We start from the raw sequence: 21,877 nt of genomic DNA, 5'->3' as shown, positions 1-21,877 counted from the left end.
AGCAGGGCTCAGCACTGCACTCTCAGAACAGCATACCTGCACTGAGGGGCAAGAAACATCTTTTGAGCCACACCAGGAACGGGCAGGTCTGAGAAGCTCTGTTCTATGGACCAGGTGCAAAGGGCACAACACTGTGTCCCCACTGGGCAGGGTGAGGTAGCCCTTCACCCTAAATGGCATTAGTCACTCAGTGCAAACTACAGAAAACTCTGCCCTTAGCTCTGGAAGGATTTGATTATTGATGTAATCAGAAGAGGGATTGCCATACTGGTATTCCAGCAGGCTTTGTTCAGGTACCCTCTTATCTCTGCAGTAGTGAGTCTAGAAAGGTCAGGCAAGCACATTCCTGTAACTGGGTGTGACCAGAGGCAGAAGCGAAGTTAGCAAAGGTCTCCCCTCCCACTCTTTTATTTGCTTATAAGAGTTTGAGACAAGATATTTTTCTGGACAGAAGTATTCCCCTTTCTCCTAGTAATGGTGTGCTGTGATCCACCCAATGAGTTCTTTACTTTCAGTTTAATCACATCAGCTGAAAAGCTCATTGCAACTTCACAACCATAGGTGAATATTAAAACCTGAAACTTGTTCCTCTTCTCAACAGAGTGAAACACTTACTGGGAGGGTCCATCCTGAACTCTGGGGAATGCCAGCCAAAAACAGAGCCAACTGCAGCAGCAGGAAGGAATGTAGGAAATGTACAGAACACAGAGGGCTAGGAGGATGAGCATGAGGCCTCTCTGAACTGGCACCAAGCCTTTTCCCTTCACACTGATGCATCTGGACAGAGGTTTCTTTGCTTGGTTTTTAATTAAATTGTTAATTAGATAATTAGATTGATCTTAATTAGATTAGCACGGAATCAAGAGAAACATTTTATCCTCACCTCCAAAGGCTGGCCGCATGGTGAAGTCGTGTTCGTCGACTCTGAGAAGCTGCTCCGTCTTTCCTTTCCAGGCTTTGGTCAAGTCACGATTCCTCTTCAAGATGTGACTGCAAAAGACAGCAATAGCATTGCTCCAATGCCTCTGTGCCCAAGTGCCACAACTGCCAGCCCAGTTTCAGAGCCACGGGAGCAGCAGCTTTGCAGGCACAGTCCCAGGGACTGTGGGGAGACTGCCAGCATCAAAACATAGGCACAGAGCTGCCTTTCCACAGCATCAACTCAGGCCTTTGTGCCCCACAGGCAGCCCTGCTTCCTCTGCCCCCTGCAAGGACATGGTTTTTCCTCTGCCCCCTGCAAGGACATGGTGCTCCCTCTGCCCCAGACACCCCAGCTCCCAGGGGGGCACAGAGCACAGCATCTCTCAGGAGAGCTGGATGCAGTGAATGCCGCAGCAGTGGAAGCAGCTGGGTGCCCCACATCACCTGGCTGGGATTTGGCCAGGTACCAAGGCAACATTGTCATGAAAAAGCTCTTTTCAGTGCTGGTCACGCAATGTCATACACTGCTTGGAAACTGCCCCGTTAACTTCACCAATTCAGAGCCAGCCATTTGTGTGGACAGAGGGTCTTCTGGCTTTCAGCGACAACAAAACCACCCCCTCCTCCCCACAACAGCAGGAAGAGAGGAGTTTTATCTAATGAAGCCTTCAGTCCCTCACTTTTCTGAACATTAAGGTAGGAAAATTTCTAACTTTTTACTTGAGATATTGTATGATAACAGTGGAACAAGGATGACAACAAACCCCTGAGAAAAGTGCAAGGTAGTCAGTGAAATCCCATAAGGGGATAACTAACCAGCAGACAAACAAATTGCATGCACTTCTGGAAGAAAATCCAGATCAGCATCCCTGATTGTTCTGCAGTGGTGTGAGTGGAAGATTTGGAACATTAAGGTTCCTCAATCCCTTTGCTCTGGACATAAGAGCTGACAATGTTGTAAGTACTGCTGCAATTAGTTTGTGGTTTCCAGTAACTTATTAAAAATAATTATGATAAATACAAAGAACTTTATATAAAAAGTTGAGGTTCCTTTTCCTGTATGGAAAAAATATGACTGAAAATAAAGAACAAAAAATCTTGGAGGAAAAATAGAGACTACTTAGGCTTAAAGTCTTGGTCAAGAATTCAGAACCCACAAAACAATCACCCCATTCATAAATGTGGGTATAGAAAGGGATGTTCTTAGCTTCATTAAAATATTAAGCACAATAAGTATGAGCCAAAGCGAGCATAAATCACAAATCAGAAATCAGAAGTATAATTTCCCATCAGAGCACTCGGTTCAAGAAAGAAATAATGAAACCTAAAGGGTGTTGGTAGCTGCTGCTAGCATCAATAACCCAGTTCCTTACTACAAGGAGATGAAAAGGAAGCAACAGAATTTAAAAATACTTGTATCAAATAGCTGTTTTGAAGGAATATAACCCCTTGTACCCCAGGGGACATGGTACTTAGGAAGAGTTGGATCTCCCTCAGGTTATTTTGGGCTCCTGTTTCGCTTGGGATGCCAGAGCTTCTCTCCCTGCTAGCTCTGAGAAAGAGCCAGCCAGAGCAAGCGCCCTCCCGACAAGGCTGCACTATGGTTACCTAAAAGCAGGGGTGTAAAACCAAGCACAACCATTAATGGGAATGGCTGGGGGCAAAAGCTTGCCTTTAAACTGTTTGCTGCAGGGGGGAAGCTTTGTTTTGCTGCAAAGTTAGGGCTGCTGCCAAAGCACTCCACTTCACCATCCGCTGCACGGCCTCTGTGCCCGAATAGCTGGAGGTGTGGAAAAGGGATCTTCCTGTGTCTGCTTGACTTTAATTATTAGGGAAAAGCCAAAGTACCGGGGAATGTTCAATCAAGTATCTTTCGTCAACGAAGGGGGTAAAAAAATCTAATAAAAAAATCCAATAAAACATTGGATTGTATTGTACAAGAATTAGTATGGAAAAACCTGGCAGTATTATCTTGTAAATCAATGGCTCAGCCTCACTGAAATGCTACATTTTGATCAATTATTTAAAAATCATCAAACAGATAAGAGCACACAGGAGAGCTGCTGAAAGCAGTCTGTGGCTGCAGAGGTTTAGAGGGCTGGCTGGGGACATGGATACTGTCTTAGGAAGAAAAGAGATTTTTTTAGGCACATCCTGAGCCAGGGGTTGCATGTAATAACCATCATTTAATCATCAGTTCGTGCCCAATCCTTCAGGTATTATGACGGCCAATTCAGATTTTACAGAGAGAGCTCTGACAGTCCCTTTTAAATCAATTTAATCCATTTACAGTGTTTTTGTATTGAAAAATTTTTAATGACAGTAAGTCTACACAACCTTTAAAATTTATTACTACTTTTGTCTGTTTAATCCAACTCTAGACCAAGTTTGTTAGAAAAAAATTCCTTATGATAGCATTTGACATCAGCTGCGCTGTATCTTCTGCCCCTCTCTGACAGAACCCCATGCCAGCCCCACTGCTGTTTGGCATAGGGAGCATCTCATTACCTGCAGCAAAGGTGACAACAGCTGCCAGTGCTCTTGTGGAGCTGCAGGGTGCTCTGAACGCTGCTGCCCACAGGGTGCCTTTACTGACAATCTGATCACCAGTATCTCATAAATCCTCCCTGATGTACTTATGGTCTTTAGTATTTCTGATTATAGATTTGTCAGGGTTTCTTTCAGCTTTATGCATTCTCTGCAATTCACCACTATTCATTTAAATCCATCTATCTCCCTTTGTCTTTTTTTGCCATGTTTTTCATATATAATTTTATTGCAGTTTATATTTCATTCAAGGGGCATAAATTTGAAAAATCTGACTTCTGTGAAGAATTGTTTCTGTTTAAAGAGGAGAGAAGGGGTGACAGCTCATTGAGATTCTGTAAAGGCGCCCTAGTTTTTAAAATCTATTTTCCTTTTCAGTCACTTTTACTCAAAATTGTCTCAATTGCATAAAACAGATGCTTTTTCTATTGCCCAATATATCAAAGAGAATTAATTCTTGATGGCATGAGAAATTACAGATAACAGATCATCAGGATTCACAAAAGAGCAGGTGTCTATGCAGACATTCAGACCTTTCCAGAGCAAAAAGCAAAATGAAGAACTTTCAGATTGGAAACAGTCCTCGTGCTGTAGGGCACGAGGCAATGGCTAAGTGGTGAGCCTGAGAGAAACTGAGCACGGCACAGCTGTTGGCAGCCAGAGTCTGGCAAGTTTCTGCACCTTCCCCTGGAGAATTCAGGATGGATTTTCATCACAAGATGGTCCCATGATCATGGGGCCATGGTTCCAATTACATATTGGGATGCAGAGAAGTATTTCTACATTTTAAGTGAAAATCTTGCAACTTTTCAACATAGTCTCTGGGGGGATGGGGGGGGAGACAAATCCCAAAATGCATGAGGTGAAGGCATCATTCACTTTGTGTAGCAGCCACAGCAAGCTGGAGGAGATGCACACCCAGCACCAGCACCAAGGAAGGTACAAGGCCTCCTGTTTTTGTAACCACCAAAGCAAGTGTCTGCAGCAACACAAAACCCTAGAAACTAAACTGAGAAGGTACAAGAACAGTTTATGACTGTCATAATGATTAGCTCACTCCTAGATGAGAATTCCAAATTTATTATCACCACTCTGTTATGTGTGTATCTTTAATCATAATATGCATGGATCATATGGGATCAGATATGGTTGAGAAATTTCTGACAAACTGGGAATATCAAGATCCTTGATTTTGGTGAAGTCTCTTTCCAATGCCAATGTCAGGGCCACCAATTCAAGTGCTTCAGGAGCCCCAGCTGCCCAGGAAGGAAGGCCTGGCATCTCCACAAGATAGGTCTGTCTTGGGTTGGGTGACCACACCAGTCTCTATTGCTTCCAGAGTCTCAGGGAAGAGGTACTCTGTTGCCCTACCTCTGGATGTAACATGCTTCACACTTACTCATCTGTGGGTTTATGCTGGGAGCAGGAAGGAAAGGAAAGTGGCTTTCCTTGCCAGATTTCTAGAAAAACTAAATCTGACTCTGGAAAAGGATGAACACAAACTCAAAGGGTGTGCACAATCACTGCTGTCTTACACACTGTCTCGGTTTTTTTTCACATTGTTCTTTGGCCCCGGCTGATGATGCAATGTTGGGAAAAGGATCTGTCTCCCTGTTTTTTTTGGTTTTGTTTTTTTTTTCCACATTGTTCTTTGGCCCTGGCTGATGATGCAGTGTTGGGAAAAAAGCTTCAGTAGACATCAAACCCTGCATCAGCAGTGCCCTGGACTCAAGCCCCAGGCTAGCCATACACCTGTAAAAAAGGCTATCACATTTCAATCACTGAATCACTAACAAACTCCAAATTTCTTGAGAAACCGCCCATAGAGCAAAGAGGATCTGTGAGGGCTGGGAGGTACCGCAGACTAGAGGATGTGTCTGTAGTATCCAGATGAAAAATGAGGAAAAAATGCAGCTCCACAAGGCAACAGAGGGAAGTCGCTGCCAGCAGCAGCAGCTTCAGCAGGGATCACCAGACTGCTGGCTCCAGTGGAATTCTGTTTGGAAAAAGTTTGTGTGCTGAGCCTTGTGCTGCTGTGTCCTGATGACTGCCTTCTGCTTCTGGGTCCCAACCTAAGTCTGGCATGTAGCATGCCCTGAAAATGGCATCTCTAATGACATTCTCCAAAGGACTGACCACTTCCAAAAACCTTGGCAAGAAGTCTTTAGCTAAGAATAGGCCAAAACCACTTCTCTATCAAAGGCAGATTTTCTGCTGTTGAAGCATGAGGCTTCACATGGCTGGTAGGAGAGAGGAACAGGCAGACTCAGAGTAGGGTGGGCACAGGTCACTGGAAACATGGCATTCACTGGCACAACAGAGATGATAAATGTCTCCTGAGTTCTCAATTTATGCTGAGCAATAAACATTACCAGAAGCATTACCAGCAATTTTTATAGAGCAGTAAATATTTTAAAAATCACTAATTTTCAGAGTTTCTTTTTGCCTTTTGGAAATTCTGTCCAGCTGGATAATCTAGCAGGATTGCCAGCATTTGTTTACCATTTCTTAGAGGCAGCCACTGCTGAACTACTGAAAAGTACCTAAAACCATCTCAAAAACTCAGTGCTGGACATTCCAGCAGCACTTGCTTGGCACTTGGGATAAGGCTGATGCTCTGAGGAAGATGTAAGCACAGCTACATACTGTACAGCCAGTACTACCCTCAACAAGTCTGTCCTGCCCTGGCAGCACGAGCCCAAACTGTGTACACAGCTCTCTGGAAAATCCCAGCTATCAACATAGCAACACAGACCCTCTGACGCACACACCTTTCCACATTTACACTGCTTCCTTCAGCACCAGGCTGTTCTTCCTCTGTGCAAATTTATTCTCTGGTGTGCAGGTAAGGCTGGGGCAAACATGCCCTGCCCAGCAGTCACCCAGGTGACTCCAACAAAACATTTTGCTTCGCAATTCATTCATCACTTGAATTCTCCAAACAAAATGAAGTGCAAAATTTTTTAACCAACAATGCTGTTACAGTTCTAGAGCCCTTGGCTTCATGCAACATTTGTACGTCTTGCACATCAGCAAGAACACCCTCAAGTTCATAGAAACAAGTACTACTGATATCCTTCAGTTTCTCAGTCTAAGTGGCAGGGACTGTACACCATGGAAAATGTGAAAAACTACTATCGAAGTATAAAGGCAGGAGCTGCTACTTGATGGGCACACACCAATTTCCTACACAAAGCCTGGGCTCTCCAGAGCATACCATGAGGCAGTCCCGGGCAGCAGTCAGGGCAGTGATGCACACAGGCAGTTCTTTCTTTATCTTATACCTCAATCTGTAGGAGCAGAGATGTGTTATCAGTGAGGGGGAATGCAGGAGTAAGAGAAAATTAAATGCAAGGCAGTTTCTAATCAAGCAAGGATTATCCATTCAGCATGCTGAGCAAGGCAACTACTCATGGGAAAAAAAAATAGTGTTACAATGTATTAACACAAAGAACCAGGAGTAATTAAGGATGCACAGGCAATTTAACCTGGCAGTTCCTAATTTGGCTTCCTAACCTGACTTTCCCCATATTCCTTTCCCACGTAAGCATAGGCTCAACAGCTTCTCCACAGAATGGTGACAGAGAGCTGTCCCAGAGTCTGCAGGATCAGCCACCCCAAGTGCCCAGAGCTCCCTGGGGAAGGACCTCTGCACCCTCTGTGCAATGTCCGAGTAAGAAACTGCAGCGCTGAAGGAGTTCTGCACCTGCACAACCCTAGAGATATTCTTGAAGTCCATATAAAGATCTTTACATCAGGCTGATTTATCACCTTAGTGGACAAAAAACATCAAACTTACCAACTGTAGACTCCCCAATATAGGAATAAATTTTCCTTAATAAGAAAAGTTTACTGTAAAATTTACTCTGTTTCTTATGGTAAGTCAGCAAGAGAAATACTAAGCAGAAAATGTGATGAAATAATTTAAAAGATCATTCTTTTAATTTCTCTTACATGATTAGGAAACCAGCCTAGGAACTAGTTTTAGTTTCCTTTTACTAGAATAGTCCTCTATTCATTGTTGTTTTAAGGACAACTTAGTTTTTTAAAAAATAATTGATAATGAATATTAAATTTAAAATAAATACAATGGAATATTTAAATATAAAAATTGAAATATAATTGAATAGGAAAATGAAAATATTAATGACACTCCTCCATACACTTCTTTTTGTTGCAACATTGCATAATTCTCTGTATTTAAAATGTCATTCTCATTTGACAATCCCTAAACCTGATTTTATAAAATTTTTAATAACAACATTGCATAGGAATTGTACGTATGTGTGTGTATATATATATATATGGCATATAGTTCCTCAGATCCTGCCTCGATGGAAAATTGTTCATTTACATCATTACTCCACAGAATACTAAATAGTATTGTTATTCTTTGTAGTGTATTTATAAAAATAATTTTAGCAGTGCTTTGACTTCGACTCTGTTACAACTCACAAAAATATCGGCACTGTAGAACTTTTCTCCAAGTTCAAATAAAGCACAAAACTTTTAAAGCAGGGAAATTTTTACTTCAGGGCAAATTGATATTTAAAGAAGGGTTTACACTATTTTATTACTTCAAAGTACGTGATCTTTACTACACAGAAAGGTTTGCAAGGAAGCGCTACTGTTCAATCCCCCACATTCCTCAGAATATAGACATTGGAGTATTTTCAGAGTTCAATGAAAGATCTCGTTCAATAACTGAGATTCTGTCAACTTCAGTGGTAAAACTTCAGTTGACTATAAGATTTCAAGATGAGGCCCTGGCTGTTTCAGCTTTTTAACATTTACGTCACTAAAAACATATGCCACTGTATTTTTTCAATAAGTAGTGTAAATCTGATAGCATATTATGTTTTCTTTGCTTTCAATTTATCATGTTTCTTTTCAAAACATTCAAGTAACAACACTCCCTATAAGAGTGTTGAGTGATAAACCAAAAAGTCCACAGAAATAAATGAAAATTTGGAAGTTTACAGCCATAGTGAAACCATTTAATAAGATGGATTAACCCAATTTTATTTTTGAGCCCTTCAAACAATGAATAGTCTTGTAAGATATAACTGCCACTGGATGACATAACCACAAAAAAGGATAACATACTTTGGACTGTCTGGCAGGTTTGGAAGATTATCTTTTCTAATGTAAACCTCTAGACAAATCTCAGCAGCGGTAAATCTAATAAAGTTTTACTAAGACCTTTAACTCATTCTTGTGCTTTCACTTAAAATACTTTTTTTACGCTTCCATGTATTTATTAAAAAATACTTTAAATTTTACAATCTCTGGGTTTAATTTGTTATCAATTACCACAATGTGTGCTAACCAACATCCCCGTCTCAAATTGTCAGAGCATAATGGGCAATTCCAAGTGAACATAAGTAACACGGACACTGCAGCAAGCAGGTGAATAACCTGCCCTGAAGCAGTGCTGAAACATTAAACAGTATGCACATCTGACCATCCCTGTTAACTGCAACTCCCTAAATTCCCTCAGAAATTTGCATGTATGGCTAAGAATAATTTTGCCAAAGCAGTGAACTTCTCTGCAAAACCTGCCTCCCTCACAGTTAATCAAGGTTAGCCATAGAATTGTCCACTTACCCATACAACTAATTATACTACCAGAGACTGTTATAAAAACATTACCTGTAAAGCTGTTTGCACACACAAGATACATGAAGATATTGATAGAGTAGGTTTTTATACCCCTGTAGTAATGTATTTGTAAGAAAAGACACAGACAGGTTTAGCAACCCTTACCTTGCCCTCTGCACATCCACGTGGGATGACCACCTCCTCCTCCTGTGCTTTCTGCTTTCCACGAGAAGAACTAAGCAGAAGATCAATAAAAGCAGTTTTGTGAAATAAGGCATCTTGCTGGAAATGGGAGCCGGGCACGCTGCACTCCAGTGACCTCCTGCAGTACAAGTCCCCCCGGGCTTAAACATTGAATCAACTCTAATTCCGTCGCGTCGCCCTGGCCGGCGAGCAGCGGCAGGAACGCTGCGCTCCCGGCGCGATGCATTCGACAGGCTCCCGGCAGCTTCGCACTCAGCGCTTGTCCCTCATCACCGCTTCATGATTGGCCATTACCCTCCAAGTTTGCCTCGCTGCACATCGCCACTGGGTCCTAAAGGATACGTGCTAAAGCCATTATATAAAAACCCGCAGTTCTGCACGCCGGCTTTTTGCTCAATCCCCTAATCTCGGTGCTATCCTCCTGCCAGACTGCAAAGCCAGGCTGTCCCTTTTCATTAGGCTCTCTACATTTTTTGATCTGCTGTACGGCATCTTTTTCAACTGGTAACTGCTTGTGCCACGTTTCAGACATGTATCCCATTGTAAAATGTACGTCTTTTAATGGATTTAGGGCAGTTGAGGATTTGTCTGACTCTTTATGTTGTTGAAGACTGAATATGAGCTACTTCCTCTGAAAAAGCTGACTTTATTTACTGTTAATCAAAAGGAAAATTAAAGCAGTAACTCCAAATTCACACAGACAATTGCCTTTACCTAAACCAAGTCACCATTAATTTTTTTCTCCAAAAGGCATTTGCATACTCAGGCATTTTAACTTTTATCAAAGGAGATCGAAACTAAAATTAAAAGCAGCTATTTCTTTAGTCACGATGAGGCTGTTTCCAAAATCCATTCTAGGCTTGTTTCCTCACAGCCCAGCCACAGGGCAGTGCTGATTTGGCCTCTCCGTGCAGCACTGTGCTGTGTAACAACAGCCAGTGAGTGGTACAGGGACAGAAGCCTGCCTGGCACAGCAGGGACTCTGCAGGACAAGAAAAGCACATTCAGAGCAGAAACTCCAGAAGAGCAAGCAGCTCAAAACCCAGCAGAACATGTTGAGGGTCAGACCTCCTCCAGAACCCTCCTCTGTGAGCCCACGTTTGCAGTACTTGAACAGGGATTCAAGCACTACATTAACAAGGAGACACGGGGCTTCTAGCTTAGAGGCTACAGGATCTGAACAGGTTTTTAGCCTTTTGGTGTGGGTTTGGGGTGCGGGGGAGGCACTTATATATTGGTTTTTGCTTGGTTTTATTTAATTTCTAATGAAATAAGAAAAATGAGGTAAAATATGTTAATTAATATATTGACGTCAAATTGGTCTGCAGCAGAAAGTTTAACTGCTGAACAAATACATACTTTTTTTTGTCTGAACTTCTTTCAAAAGTTATTTTTTCACCTTTTTTCCATTATACCTGCAAACAAGATTATTAACAATATAGAGAAATACTCAAGATTTTGGAGGATTTTAAATTTACACATCTCCCTTAGACACAAAATGGGTTTTCCTTATTTTAGAAGTTGTTAGAGCTACTTTAATGTTGCAATACAGTAATATACACTATAGTTGATAAAATTTAGGAAAGCTCTAGCTAGCTTGATAAATACTTGCTGAAAAACAGGATGAGAATCTCCTTAAGTCAGTGTATTATGTTTGACAGCAACAAAATGAAAGCTAGCTAAACTTCCTTGTCTTTGAAATAAACATGCTGAACAGTAATTTGAACAATAATACAAGAGGAAAATTATCCCACTTCTTCTACTTCAGTATTTACATAGTCAAAGACAAAATTTCTCAAAACCCTAACAACTGTAGGTCTACTGCTTGTATATGCATTTTCACAGTATTTATGAATATTACCAGGGATGTATAATAAGTAGATCTCTGGGTACAAAATACTGATTTTAGGTTAAAAAAAAAAAGAACACATTGAAAAAACTCTGGAAAAAAAAAACAAACAACAACACAAAGGAAAAAAATCAACCAACCAAGCAAGCAACCAAAAGAAACCCCCTTACCAAAACCCAACCAACGAAAAAACCCTCAGGCACACAAGAAACAAACTGCTATGTGGAACTTGAAACATATCCAAAGACTGGCTTGAAACTTTATTACTAGCAGGATTGTAATAAATACTTCTGTTAAGCATGTTCATATATATAAGGATTTAAGTATTATAAGGTTGAAATTTTCTTCAGTAAATAAAACCACATACAAAACATTCAGTTCAACACATTATGTATATTTCTGGTATAATTAAAAGACAACAGCTCTGGGTAAATAATTATATTACATATTTATAACTATTGCAAGAATAGACATGTTTTGCATAAGTTTCAAATTTTAAAAACAAGATATACAGTTTAAGAAGAGGACTTTCAAATCTTTCAAAAAGACTACCCAATCCTTCTTCCAAAAAATAAAAATCAAAATAATCCAAGTTGTTTTCTGGCACCTACTTTTCTCCCACAATTCTTTCCCCCTTCCACATACACAAAGCAGCATCACAACCAATTTGTATGTGTTTCTCCTCTGGAAATGTGTCATGGCAAATAAAAGTGGTCACAAAACTGTATTCCCTCTAAATTAGGAGTTCACCAGACACAAACACATAGCAGTGTTCCATTTCATAATTTCCTCTTCAATGTCAAATCTTATACTAACTTAGATGGGCTATTTATGTGAGCATTTATACCCCATAAAAAACTGAATCAACCATTTTTTAAGAATTGCCTTTTACTAGTTCATAAATTATTCAAATTTAGTTCCATCCCACATGCCTTAATGTTACTATTCCACTGTACTGTTTCTCCAAGTATCTAGTGGGCAGTCAATTAAAACTCATAGCTTACAGGTCCAGCTTTGCTTTTCCTACAAGTAATGTATCTGTAGGTACATTAACGTTCATAAGGATTTAAGCGTAAATACAAAAAGTAACTTTTGTAAACAGTTCTCATGTCATAGCCAATACAGAATGTTCAGTGAAGCATTCCAGTCACTGCTGTTAGGACAAACAACCTTATAACTCAAACACGTACTCGTTAGCCAAACATATCCTACGGAATATGAGAGCTGCCAGCGCAAAGGTCAGCAGGACAATGAGCACGGTGGAGCCCGTGTGGTTGGTGTTGCCTCTGGGCTGCTGGGCCCGGTTGAAGTCGGCTGAAGCTGGGGCGCGGCGCTGGCTCTGCTGCTGCGCGCGGCGCTGCCGAGGACTCAGCGAGGTGCTGCTGCTGGACACAGCTGGAGCGTGCTCCTGGCCAGCCGCTGCACTGCTAGGCTGAGCTTCAGACTAAAAGAGAAAGGTTGATAGCTGTCAGACAATGCAGCACGTAAGGTTAGCAAGAGATAAAATCGTAAGGACTCAAATGTGTTCTTCAGATAACTGTTAATGCATGTCACTAGTAATTACAGGATTGTTATAGCTGGTTGTTTTTGTCCATACGCTATCCTGAGCAGAAGTATACTTCAAGCTGAAAATCGGCAGTTTTATAGACAAGAGAAGGCTGAAGGAAGTCTGCCAAACCGTGTTTGTGTTAGAGATTTCAAATATCTTTGTCTAGGATTTGTTTTAACTCTTTGCTGCTCAAGGAATCTTTAATAATACTCTGGACAGTTATATCTCTGAGGATTTGCAATGTCATGTATACTGAAGGGGAAACAAGATGAGGAAGGCAAAAGAAGGATGGAGAGAAGTCCAAGAACTGTAATTAAGCAATTAAGCTGCAGTGCTTCCTGTGGACAGCTGGATCCAGAAGTCTGTTCTCATCACCACCACCACCGAAAAAACAAAACAAAAATCCTAGCCACAAACCATCTGATCCCAGCAGGAGTCCCGAGCACAGCACGTGTGCAGGCACTTACCTATTGCCCTCTACTGGTCAAACTCGGTCTGACATTACAAGTACTAAAAAACTCACTTTGGCAAATGATGTTCTGCTCATAAGAATTTTATGCTGAAGAAAACAAGTTTCAATCTTATGAACTAGAAAATATGACACCTGATCTCCCACCAGACTAACCCTGCTTGCAATATTAAAAAGCTCAAACTTACAACATTTAATACTAAAAATAGTGATACAGCACAGTCATTAGAAATAAGTGTTTTGACGAGGTTCAGTTTAAAATGTTTAAATAAAAAAAGAAGCTCTGAGAAAAAAATGCAGGTTTAAAAAAATTTTAAGTCTCATTTTCACAAGGTTTTCTGGTATTTCTACTTAAACAAATTTGTAGCTATCTTCCAGAGTTAGCTTCCTCCCCCTTTCCTTCTAAAAGATTATCATTACAGCAGGTAAAACTAGAATTTTGGACATTTTAGATTTGTTTCCAAAGCCTTGTAATGCACACAATATCCATAATCTTAAGCACCACTTCAGCCATCGACTATACCCATAAAAGATAACCTTTCCATGTGACCGAATAGGGAATGCCCTCAACCTCCTCTCAGGTTTGACAATCCACAAGACAGTGAATAGCACTTGGTCTTGTGACTCTTCTGTGTGTGGTCAAAGAATTCAAAATTTCCACCTACTTAGTGATTTGTCTCACCATGGGAAGAGGCTTTCCATTCCTACCTCCCCATCATGAGTATTTCCCACTATTTATCACTGGCAAGGAAGTACTGATGCAATTACTCACCACATTTGACAACTTGCCTGTTTACACAGGCATCTTGCCTAAATAAGCAAAGCAACTTGGGTAGCTTCAGAGAAAAATGTGTTTAAAAGATACATTTTATCAGCAGAGACAGCCAAGAACATCACAAGTAACCTGGCATGATTTCCAGTACACTGCAGAAGAAAGTAATTCAGCTTCTCACTTGAAAGCTCCTCATGCCAAGGAAAATAAAGATTTGGGGAAGCCAAGTCTTTGAAAAGTGAAGTTCCTAGATTCATCTACATTCCCATCATCCAAAAGGTGAAGAGGGAGAGAAGTGAATTCAGGACAGAAGAACTACCAATTCAGTGAGCAATGGTTTTCTTCTTCAAACAGTTTTTAAAGATATAAAGAAGTCTAGAAATATTCCTAATCCTTCATCTTGCTAACAAAAGTAACTAGCACTGGCTGTCATACATATCTTCTCAATACTACAAAACTTAAATTTAAAAATAAATTTTTAAATTTTTTGTTCTGAATAGAACAAGCTGTCATACACTGACATGAACAGAGCTGTGATTCAAGAGAAATCTAGCTGACAATTTCAAGGTTTTAAGTTATTTTTCTGAGGAAATTATAAGTGGACTGGGCCAGCAGCAGACCAAAGGCTTCACCCAAAGCTCAGCTAATGCTCCACCTTGGGATTCCCAACATAATCAACGGCCAGCTAATACCAGACATGCAGAAGAAAGCTAAGAAAGGAGTGATCATGATCTGGTATAAATTTGGGTCCAGGTGCTACAGTATCTTAAATAATAGAGATGATAGATAGATAGACAGATTTCTTTTTATTTGTTTGAGGACTTAATTGTTAAGAGTCCCAAAAATGGCAGATGGGCTGCACTATTTAGAAAAAAAAAAAAATCACAATCATCTTGTCTTCAACTTAATGGCAGGTCTTTAAACTCTTCCTAAGCAAGCATTACAAGATTTTTAGACTAACACAACACCTCACATAACACAATTTCTATTGTTTCTGCCAAATAACGGTTTCTGCCAAACCATACTGGAAATGTGGATGAGGGTGTCACAGACTAAAAATAGAAATATTCAATAATAGTTACATTATAGCTGCCTTTAGCATCTGATATTTACAGACACTTAATACACACATGTCAGATTATTACATACTACTTATATGTCACATTTTTTCTGAAGCTTCTGAAACTGTTAGCACTGACAGAAAACTTTGCTCCAAGAACATCTGAACAATTATTTGATGAATAAGCTATTTCAGTAAAATATACTTATATTAGAACTAACAAAAACTTGTACTGTCTAAAAAAATTCAAGTAAGGAAATTTATATCAGTTTAAAAAATGGTAGAATTCATTGCATCCTTTGTATCTCCAGGCCATTTTTTAAACATTTTTTTATCAGAATACTAGAAGGATATTTAATCATCTGGAAGGAATGTTTTACAAATACAGCAAACTCAGGAACTCAGAACCATATAAATCCTACAGGTTACTGAAGCCTCTCTCACTTATACTAATGGTCTGGGGAGAGATGCAGAAATCAGGATAGGTGAAATACTTGTTTGTCTGTACAACTTCCAACTGAAGAAACATCGAGGTTTAACACAGCATGGCTTAATGGCTAATATGAAATATGTCTGTTTTTTAATGAAAGTTGGGCCAAGTACTCTCAATTGTCAAGACATTTAAAATGGTTGCTATAGTATTGCAGAACTAAGACATCACTTAACAGAGATAAAGGGTAACATTTTTTACCAATATATCATTCAGAACTTATGATTAAAGGTAAGGCTTTATAAATCTCATGCATCAGAACACAGCCTCATTTTGTGACAGAAACCTCCTTGATCAGCTCAAGAGTAGCTGGCCTCAGTTACACTGTTTATTCTATCACTCCTCATAATGTTTCATCCAGTCACTACTACCAGTGCAGGTCACTACTATAGGATATTGCTTAATAACAGATGTACTGAGGCTTAATGTATTCCCATGTTATCAGAAAACAACCTAACTACAGTTTTTACCTTGTTACTTAATAAAGCTCACCAAGCATCAACTTTATTCATTAGCTGTAAGCCCCAAGGTGGGACATCATTCCATATCAATACACCAACCGTATTTCTACAGATTTGGTGGAAATTCAGACACCCATAATCCACATGGATTTAGTCTAATCAGGGGGAAGACAGAAATGCAGCCTACCAGCCTTTGCTGCTGAGTAAACTGCACTGCTCTCCAGCCTCCACTAATGAGTCCCACTGTGATCAGTTTTGGTACCAAAATGTAGGTGAGCACTGGACCCAAGTCCCACCTAAGTATCTATAATATATTCCTTCAAAAACATTGTTTTGCTCAGATGTGGAAGGATCTCACCTTAATACTAAGAGCAATTATTTTTATCAAGCCAGCTTTCAGCAGCAGTACCTTGCTTGCACTTTGAATACTCAAGCAAGAATAATATACCATTACTTTGCCCTGAGTAGACATCAACAGCTACTACAAATAAAATAAAGTACAGTCAGACGTAGTCTAGTCAGAGATGTTCTCTGTACGGGGTTCAGACTCCTCACAAGTACTATGCTGCATAATGCCTTAGTAGCCTATTGTTTTACTTTTATTAATGCTAAAGACTGTTCTCTGCAGCTCTGTATCCTTTTAGACAAGTTGCTGTGGCAGCATTTTCCACTGCATTATTCCTTTCCTTGTTCCCATGCTGTTATACTCATTGCCTTGCACTTGGCAAACCTCAAAAGTGCTGGGACAGGTTCTCTTGGGAAGCAGGTCTCACTGGCATGAGAATCAACCCCCTCCCCTCCTTCAAAAGTCAGCTGTTTAAAGGCTGGATGAATGTTCTCTAATACAGGTACATAAAATTTAACAGCCACTGTGCAACATCTGCACCAGTGTTGCACACCCCAGTTGTTACTAACAGGATGGTGAATGGGAACAACCACTGCTGGTCTGGCAAAAAGACAAGAGAAGCTGGAGAGGAAGGGAAGTGACCTGAAAGATGTGGTCAAGCAGGGAAAGCTCAGAAGTCAAAAGCCCAGGGTCAAGTCTGAGTGTACCTTCCCCACAGCACAAACACATCCATGCAGCAATTACAGCATAGCAAGTATCTAAGGGCAAGAATCTGTAACACTGAAGTACTGAGTAACACAATGTCAGCCGAAACATAAACAAACGGTTTCAAACTGAGTTTTGAAACCTGAAAAACATACACTTAATAGAAATACTGTAAGACTTGGTTCTTCTTTAGTCAGTGAGGCTATAGTCCTTTCCCCTGGTGAAAGACAACAGAAGGGAGAGCTAATTAAAAATATCTCTTTTTCAGATGGAAAGAAAAATTCTCTCTTCAGGAATAAGGCCCTGTGTGAAACAAAGAAATGGACACAAAGTGATGCTATGCCAGAGACCCATTTCAGAGTGCTCTTCACACAAGAATTAAGTTAGCCCTGTCCCAGAAAGGACATTACTGTGTTCACAAATATTGTGCCATTAACACATTTCAAAAATCTCTGGTCTTTCAAGAAACTTAAAGGTAAAAAATTATGGAACAGACAACTGTAGCTGGAAAGAACAAACTCGACCATGAAGCAGTCCCATAGTAAAACACAGTCTACATATTCCTTCACCTTCACCTAGAGGTGACCCTTTCCTTAGCACCTATTTATCTATTGTGTCTTTCATGAAGACTGGTTACAACTGCTCTAGGAGCAGAAGAAATGTAACACTCCATTTTTTCTGCATGACTACTTTTAGTATTCACCTCTGTATTGTCTAGAAAGACAAAAGGTCCCATGGTTTCAGAGTGAGACATATTAATCTACTATATCAGAAGGCATTACACAAGTTAATATAAGAATTCAGCAATGGCCTGCAAAGAGTAAACCCAGCAAATTTTCTGGAATAGCTTTAATCAAGTACACATTTGTAGAGTAAGTGGCAAACATTTTATCCACAAAGAGAGAATAATATGTTTTGGTGTTGCCCACATCTAACACAACTTAATAAGGCAGAATTAGGTCTTTACACAATAAGAACTCAATAAACAGATTTTACACATGCAAGAAACCCAGCAGAGTAGAAAATATCTGAGGTTTGCACGAGTACTCTCTCACACCTCTAAGCAGATCAAGGCCCAGAGTACCCTACTTTGAAACGATTTCTATTACCTTTCACATGAATAAGAACACAAAAATAGCAAGCTCAAATTCCTTAAAACAGTCTTTCCTGTTATACATTTCCTTCTTCCACTGTGTGGCTATTTTCCACTACTGAATGGCTCTAGATAACTCCTAACACTCAAAATGTGACAGCTCAGAAACACAGGTCTTGGTTCAAACAAAAACTAACAACCCTGAATATTAGTTCAATTTCCTAAAACATGAACCCACTTATCATTTACAGTTAATCACATATATGAAAATTTTTACATGTATTTATACACTTATATGTTTAAAGGTTTCATTTCCCATAGGGATGAACTTCTGAAAATTAAATCAATCATTAATGATTAAATCAGTATAATTGATAAAACTAGTTTTCTTTAAAATGTGATTAATTTTTAAAAAGTCTCTCTCCCTAAGAAAATGCCAGCAATGCCTTGGTGTGTCAGATCTTTCTACTATATTAGCCAGGATTTGTAATAAGAAGAATATAATAAAATGGTTTATTAAATCCTGAACAATCTGGAAGAATCCTTACTGTGGGGGGAAAAAGTTTGCTATTAGCTTGTTTATATTTCTACATAGCTTGAAAACATGTTGCAAAAACACAACAGATGTTATTGGACATGTTGTAGGATTTATAACCAATCTGCAGCCCCATCCTCTCTAAAAAAGGCAGCTTAGCTGGGATTTGCCCGCAATTTAGCAGTGAATTTAGATTGCATTTGCAACAGTTGTAACAGCAGTTGCCTTGGCCCACCACCAGACCTCTGTCACTTCTGAAACCTTTATGTAAGCCCTACACCTAGCAGCATTAAAATGTAAGTGTCATATTTCAAATGGTAAGAATATTTTAGACTTACTTAAGAGGTTATAAAACCCAAGAAGACAGTATTGATTAATATTTAAAAGCTACAGGTTAGCACTGAAACATTTTTTGCATCTGGCTAAGAATTCTGTAGAAAAAACATTATGCAGATGGTAAATTGCTTCAGACACCATAAAGTTTTAATGAACACTTAACATAATTAAAGGAAACACTGGGAAGAAGAACTGCTAAAAGAACGTTATTTCTTGTTTTAAGAGAAGAAAGCAAAAGCAGAGGTTGCTATTTCTAAAAATTATTCAGCATACTATTTACTAACAGATTTTATATAAAAGTATGCAGGAGTTCCAGCATAAATATGTGAACTACATACTTAATCAGCACTCCAATCAGCTTAAGAGGAGCAATTTCATATTCAGATGATGCCCAATAAAGCTCAGAGATGGACCCTACCGTTGCACTTGCTGGATCTGGGAAGGCTCTAGCTGCACCATCCTGCTGGGGCTCACGTGAAGCAGCAGAGTGGGTCAGTCCTGATGTGTTTGAGGGTCCAGCATCAGATCTCCTGGATGAATTGACCTCTGCCTACAAGAAGCACACATGTATACTTCACAGACAAGATCAAAATTGCTCCAAAACTATTTGGCTTATTTTGGAACGTGTATTTCATTGTAGAGAATATGAGGCTTAACAAAATGTAATTACCAAGTGTGCCAGTTGCATTTCAGTGACACAGCAACAAGTTTAAGAAATTTTCATTCTTTAAAAATAAGACTGCAAATGCGCAAACAATGGTTTAAAAACCAATTTTGTTTGCACACAACAAATATAACGTTCAAAAAAAGCACAGATGTAGAGAGCAAAAAATTAAATTCTTTAGAAGATGCAAGACATTATGCCAGAATAACACAATTTTTAAAACTTTTGTTTTGCATGTCCTTAAGACAATGCTGGATTACTGTTGATACAAGTGAAACAGCACAGCCTGTTCCCCCACAGGACCAAGGAGCCTCTTGTGAGTGCCAGTGTAATCTGGCTATACTGGTTTCAGTACCAAAGCTGCCTCAGAGACAGAGTGGGCATATATGCATAACACTACACTGGGTAGCATATTCATACTAGTGTCCAGCATTTAAATTTCAGCACAGAGTAAAACAAAAATTTCAAGTCTTGCAATACTGCTTTCATACACATTTACAAAATGTCTACTACACATTATTTCCCAGAATTTAGGTTTCACGCTTAGGAAATCTGAGACAAGAGATCAGTAGGGACATGTAGAAGAACACAAACCCCAGTATATATGCCAGCAGTAATCTCTTGAGAATGGAAGGACACACCATCATAGTGCTGAACTGAAATACTTCTAAAATTTACACGTCAAAAAAAAAAGTTGTGACCAGATCAATTTTTATCAGTAAGCAAGTCACCTCCCAAGTCATATGTCTAGATCCCAATTTATTACAAAGACAACAACTTCAAATCTAGTGACTATCTTCAAATGCAGACATAGGTAGTGGTGGTAGTAGTAGCAAAAAATACAAACAGTGTATTAGAAAACAACCAGTTACGGTGATAACAAACTGGTAAGATCACAGTATAATAGTCTTTAATGATACTATTTAGTGTGAGGAAATTAAGTTCTTTGTTTTTTTATATGTATTACCTCAAGAGAGTCCAAAAAATATGTCATCAAAACAATCTGGAGATGGATTTAACATTTAAACACTTAGAATCTGCTGAGAACACTGCTTTCTCTTTGCACTTAACTATTATGAACTGTAATACTAGACAGGAAAAGTTATGATTCAAATATGGATCACCAATAAAGCAACATAGAATTATGAAACATTTAGACTGGAATGAAACTCTAGATGTCTCTGGTCCAAGTCTCTCTAGAGTCATGTCCAGACAAGTTTTGAGCATCTCCAAAGCTGGGGGTTCCAGAGTCTCTCTGGGTAGTCTGCTCCAGCATTTGAGAACATGTGGGGTGAATCTTTCTTTCCTATATCCAATTGTAAGTCCCCCAGAACCTGTGAGTACAGATTTTCATACTCTTGCTTCTTTCAAGATGAGCTTATTTCATCTTTACTGTTCATCTCTACAAAGCACTACCAAATGTGCATTTGATTTACTTCAGTTTATTAAAGTACTAAGTCTAGTATCTAGACTGAAGTCAGGCTAACTTTCAGAAGATGACCAACATATTTAAACATAATATGAGGCTGAGCAGAGAATGAATTTTACTGCAAAATATGCCTTGTGATAGCAACATGAAGGTAAACCATACTGTTTTACAGTGATAGATATGCTATTACTAATTTATTTTTCTTTTTCCTCTTTTAAGCAAAATGGAATTTCTGTTATATAACACCTGAAATGCAGAAAACTATTTGGAAGTCAATATAAAACTGATACAAAATATAATTTGCTATTAAACAGACAGGAACAAAAGTGGGTGCTCACAGAAGTAGGAAAACTGTAATGAAGAGTTGGGGTTTTTTCCTCCTCCTGAATTTCATATTCCTATCTCAATACCACTTTTTAAAAAGTTACCATCATGTTTAAAGCTGGTAAGAAACACAATAACTGCTGGGATCATCTACACTTAGGTAGGACACCTCTTATTTAAGGATGAAGCTAATGCAGAGGTTGCTAGTATGTTTGCTATATAAACTATACACTCAATCAGCAATCTGATGTTAAATCGTATCCCATAAATTGACATGAAATGTATCCATATGATTAAAAACTTTTGTCTTCTGCTAGTAATTAATACTATTAGTTTATTACAAACACATCCATTGAAGACCTCCGCCTAACAACAGACAAGAAAGTCAAGCAAAGCAGAGAAGCAGGAAACTTAAAAACCCCAATCCCTAAAATTTGAGAAGGGAAGAAAGGTGCAACCAGAGGACAGAACTGAGTTACCTTATTTTAAAAAAAAACAAAAAAACCCCCCAAAAATCACAAT

At 39.3% G+C, this 21,877-nt stretch overlaps 2 protein-coding genes across 3 annotated transcripts in view; both read right to left on the bottom strand.

The window, feature by feature from the left end:
- GABRR2 (gamma-aminobutyric acid type A receptor subunit rho2) overlaps nt 1–9,646 on the bottom strand; it is a 34,263-nt gene extending 24,617 nt beyond the window's left edge. The window contains exons 1-2 of the mRNA XM_039728081.1: nt 9,235–9,646; nt 884–990 (exon numbers count right to left, since the gene is read on the bottom strand). Of these exons, the coding sequence (XP_039584015.1) occupies nt 884–990; nt 9,235–9,422 (295 nt within the window). The 5' untranslated portion in view covers nt 9,423–9,646. The remainder of the gene's footprint in view (nt 1–883; nt 991–9,234) is intronic.
- A 1,713-nt stretch (nt 9,647–11,359) lies between these two features.
- LOC120512354 (ras-related GTP-binding protein D) overlaps nt 11,360–21,877 on the bottom strand; it is a 57,918-nt gene continuing 47,400 nt past the window's right edge. For both annotated transcript variants that reach the window (XM_039730562.1, XM_039730569.1), the window contains exons 7-8: nt 19,357–19,488; nt 11,360–12,566 (exon numbers count right to left, since the gene is read on the bottom strand). In XM_039730562.1, the coding sequence (XP_039586496.1) occupies nt 12,294–12,566; nt 19,357–19,488 (405 nt within the window). In that variant the 3' untranslated portion in view covers nt 11,360–12,293. The remainder of the gene's footprint in view (nt 12,567–19,356; nt 19,489–21,877) is intronic.

The sequence above is a fragment of the Passer montanus genome, unplaced genomic scaffold, assembly GCF_014805655.1.
Source record: "Passer montanus isolate IOZ18808 unplaced genomic scaffold, ASM1480565v1 scaffold11, whole genome shotgun sequence".
Classification (NCBI taxonomy): Eukaryota; Metazoa; Chordata; class Aves; order Passeriformes; family Passeridae; genus Passer; species Passer montanus.
The sequence above is the reverse complement of the archived record's forward strand: the minus strand, read 5'-3'. Positions and strand labels throughout refer to the sequence as shown.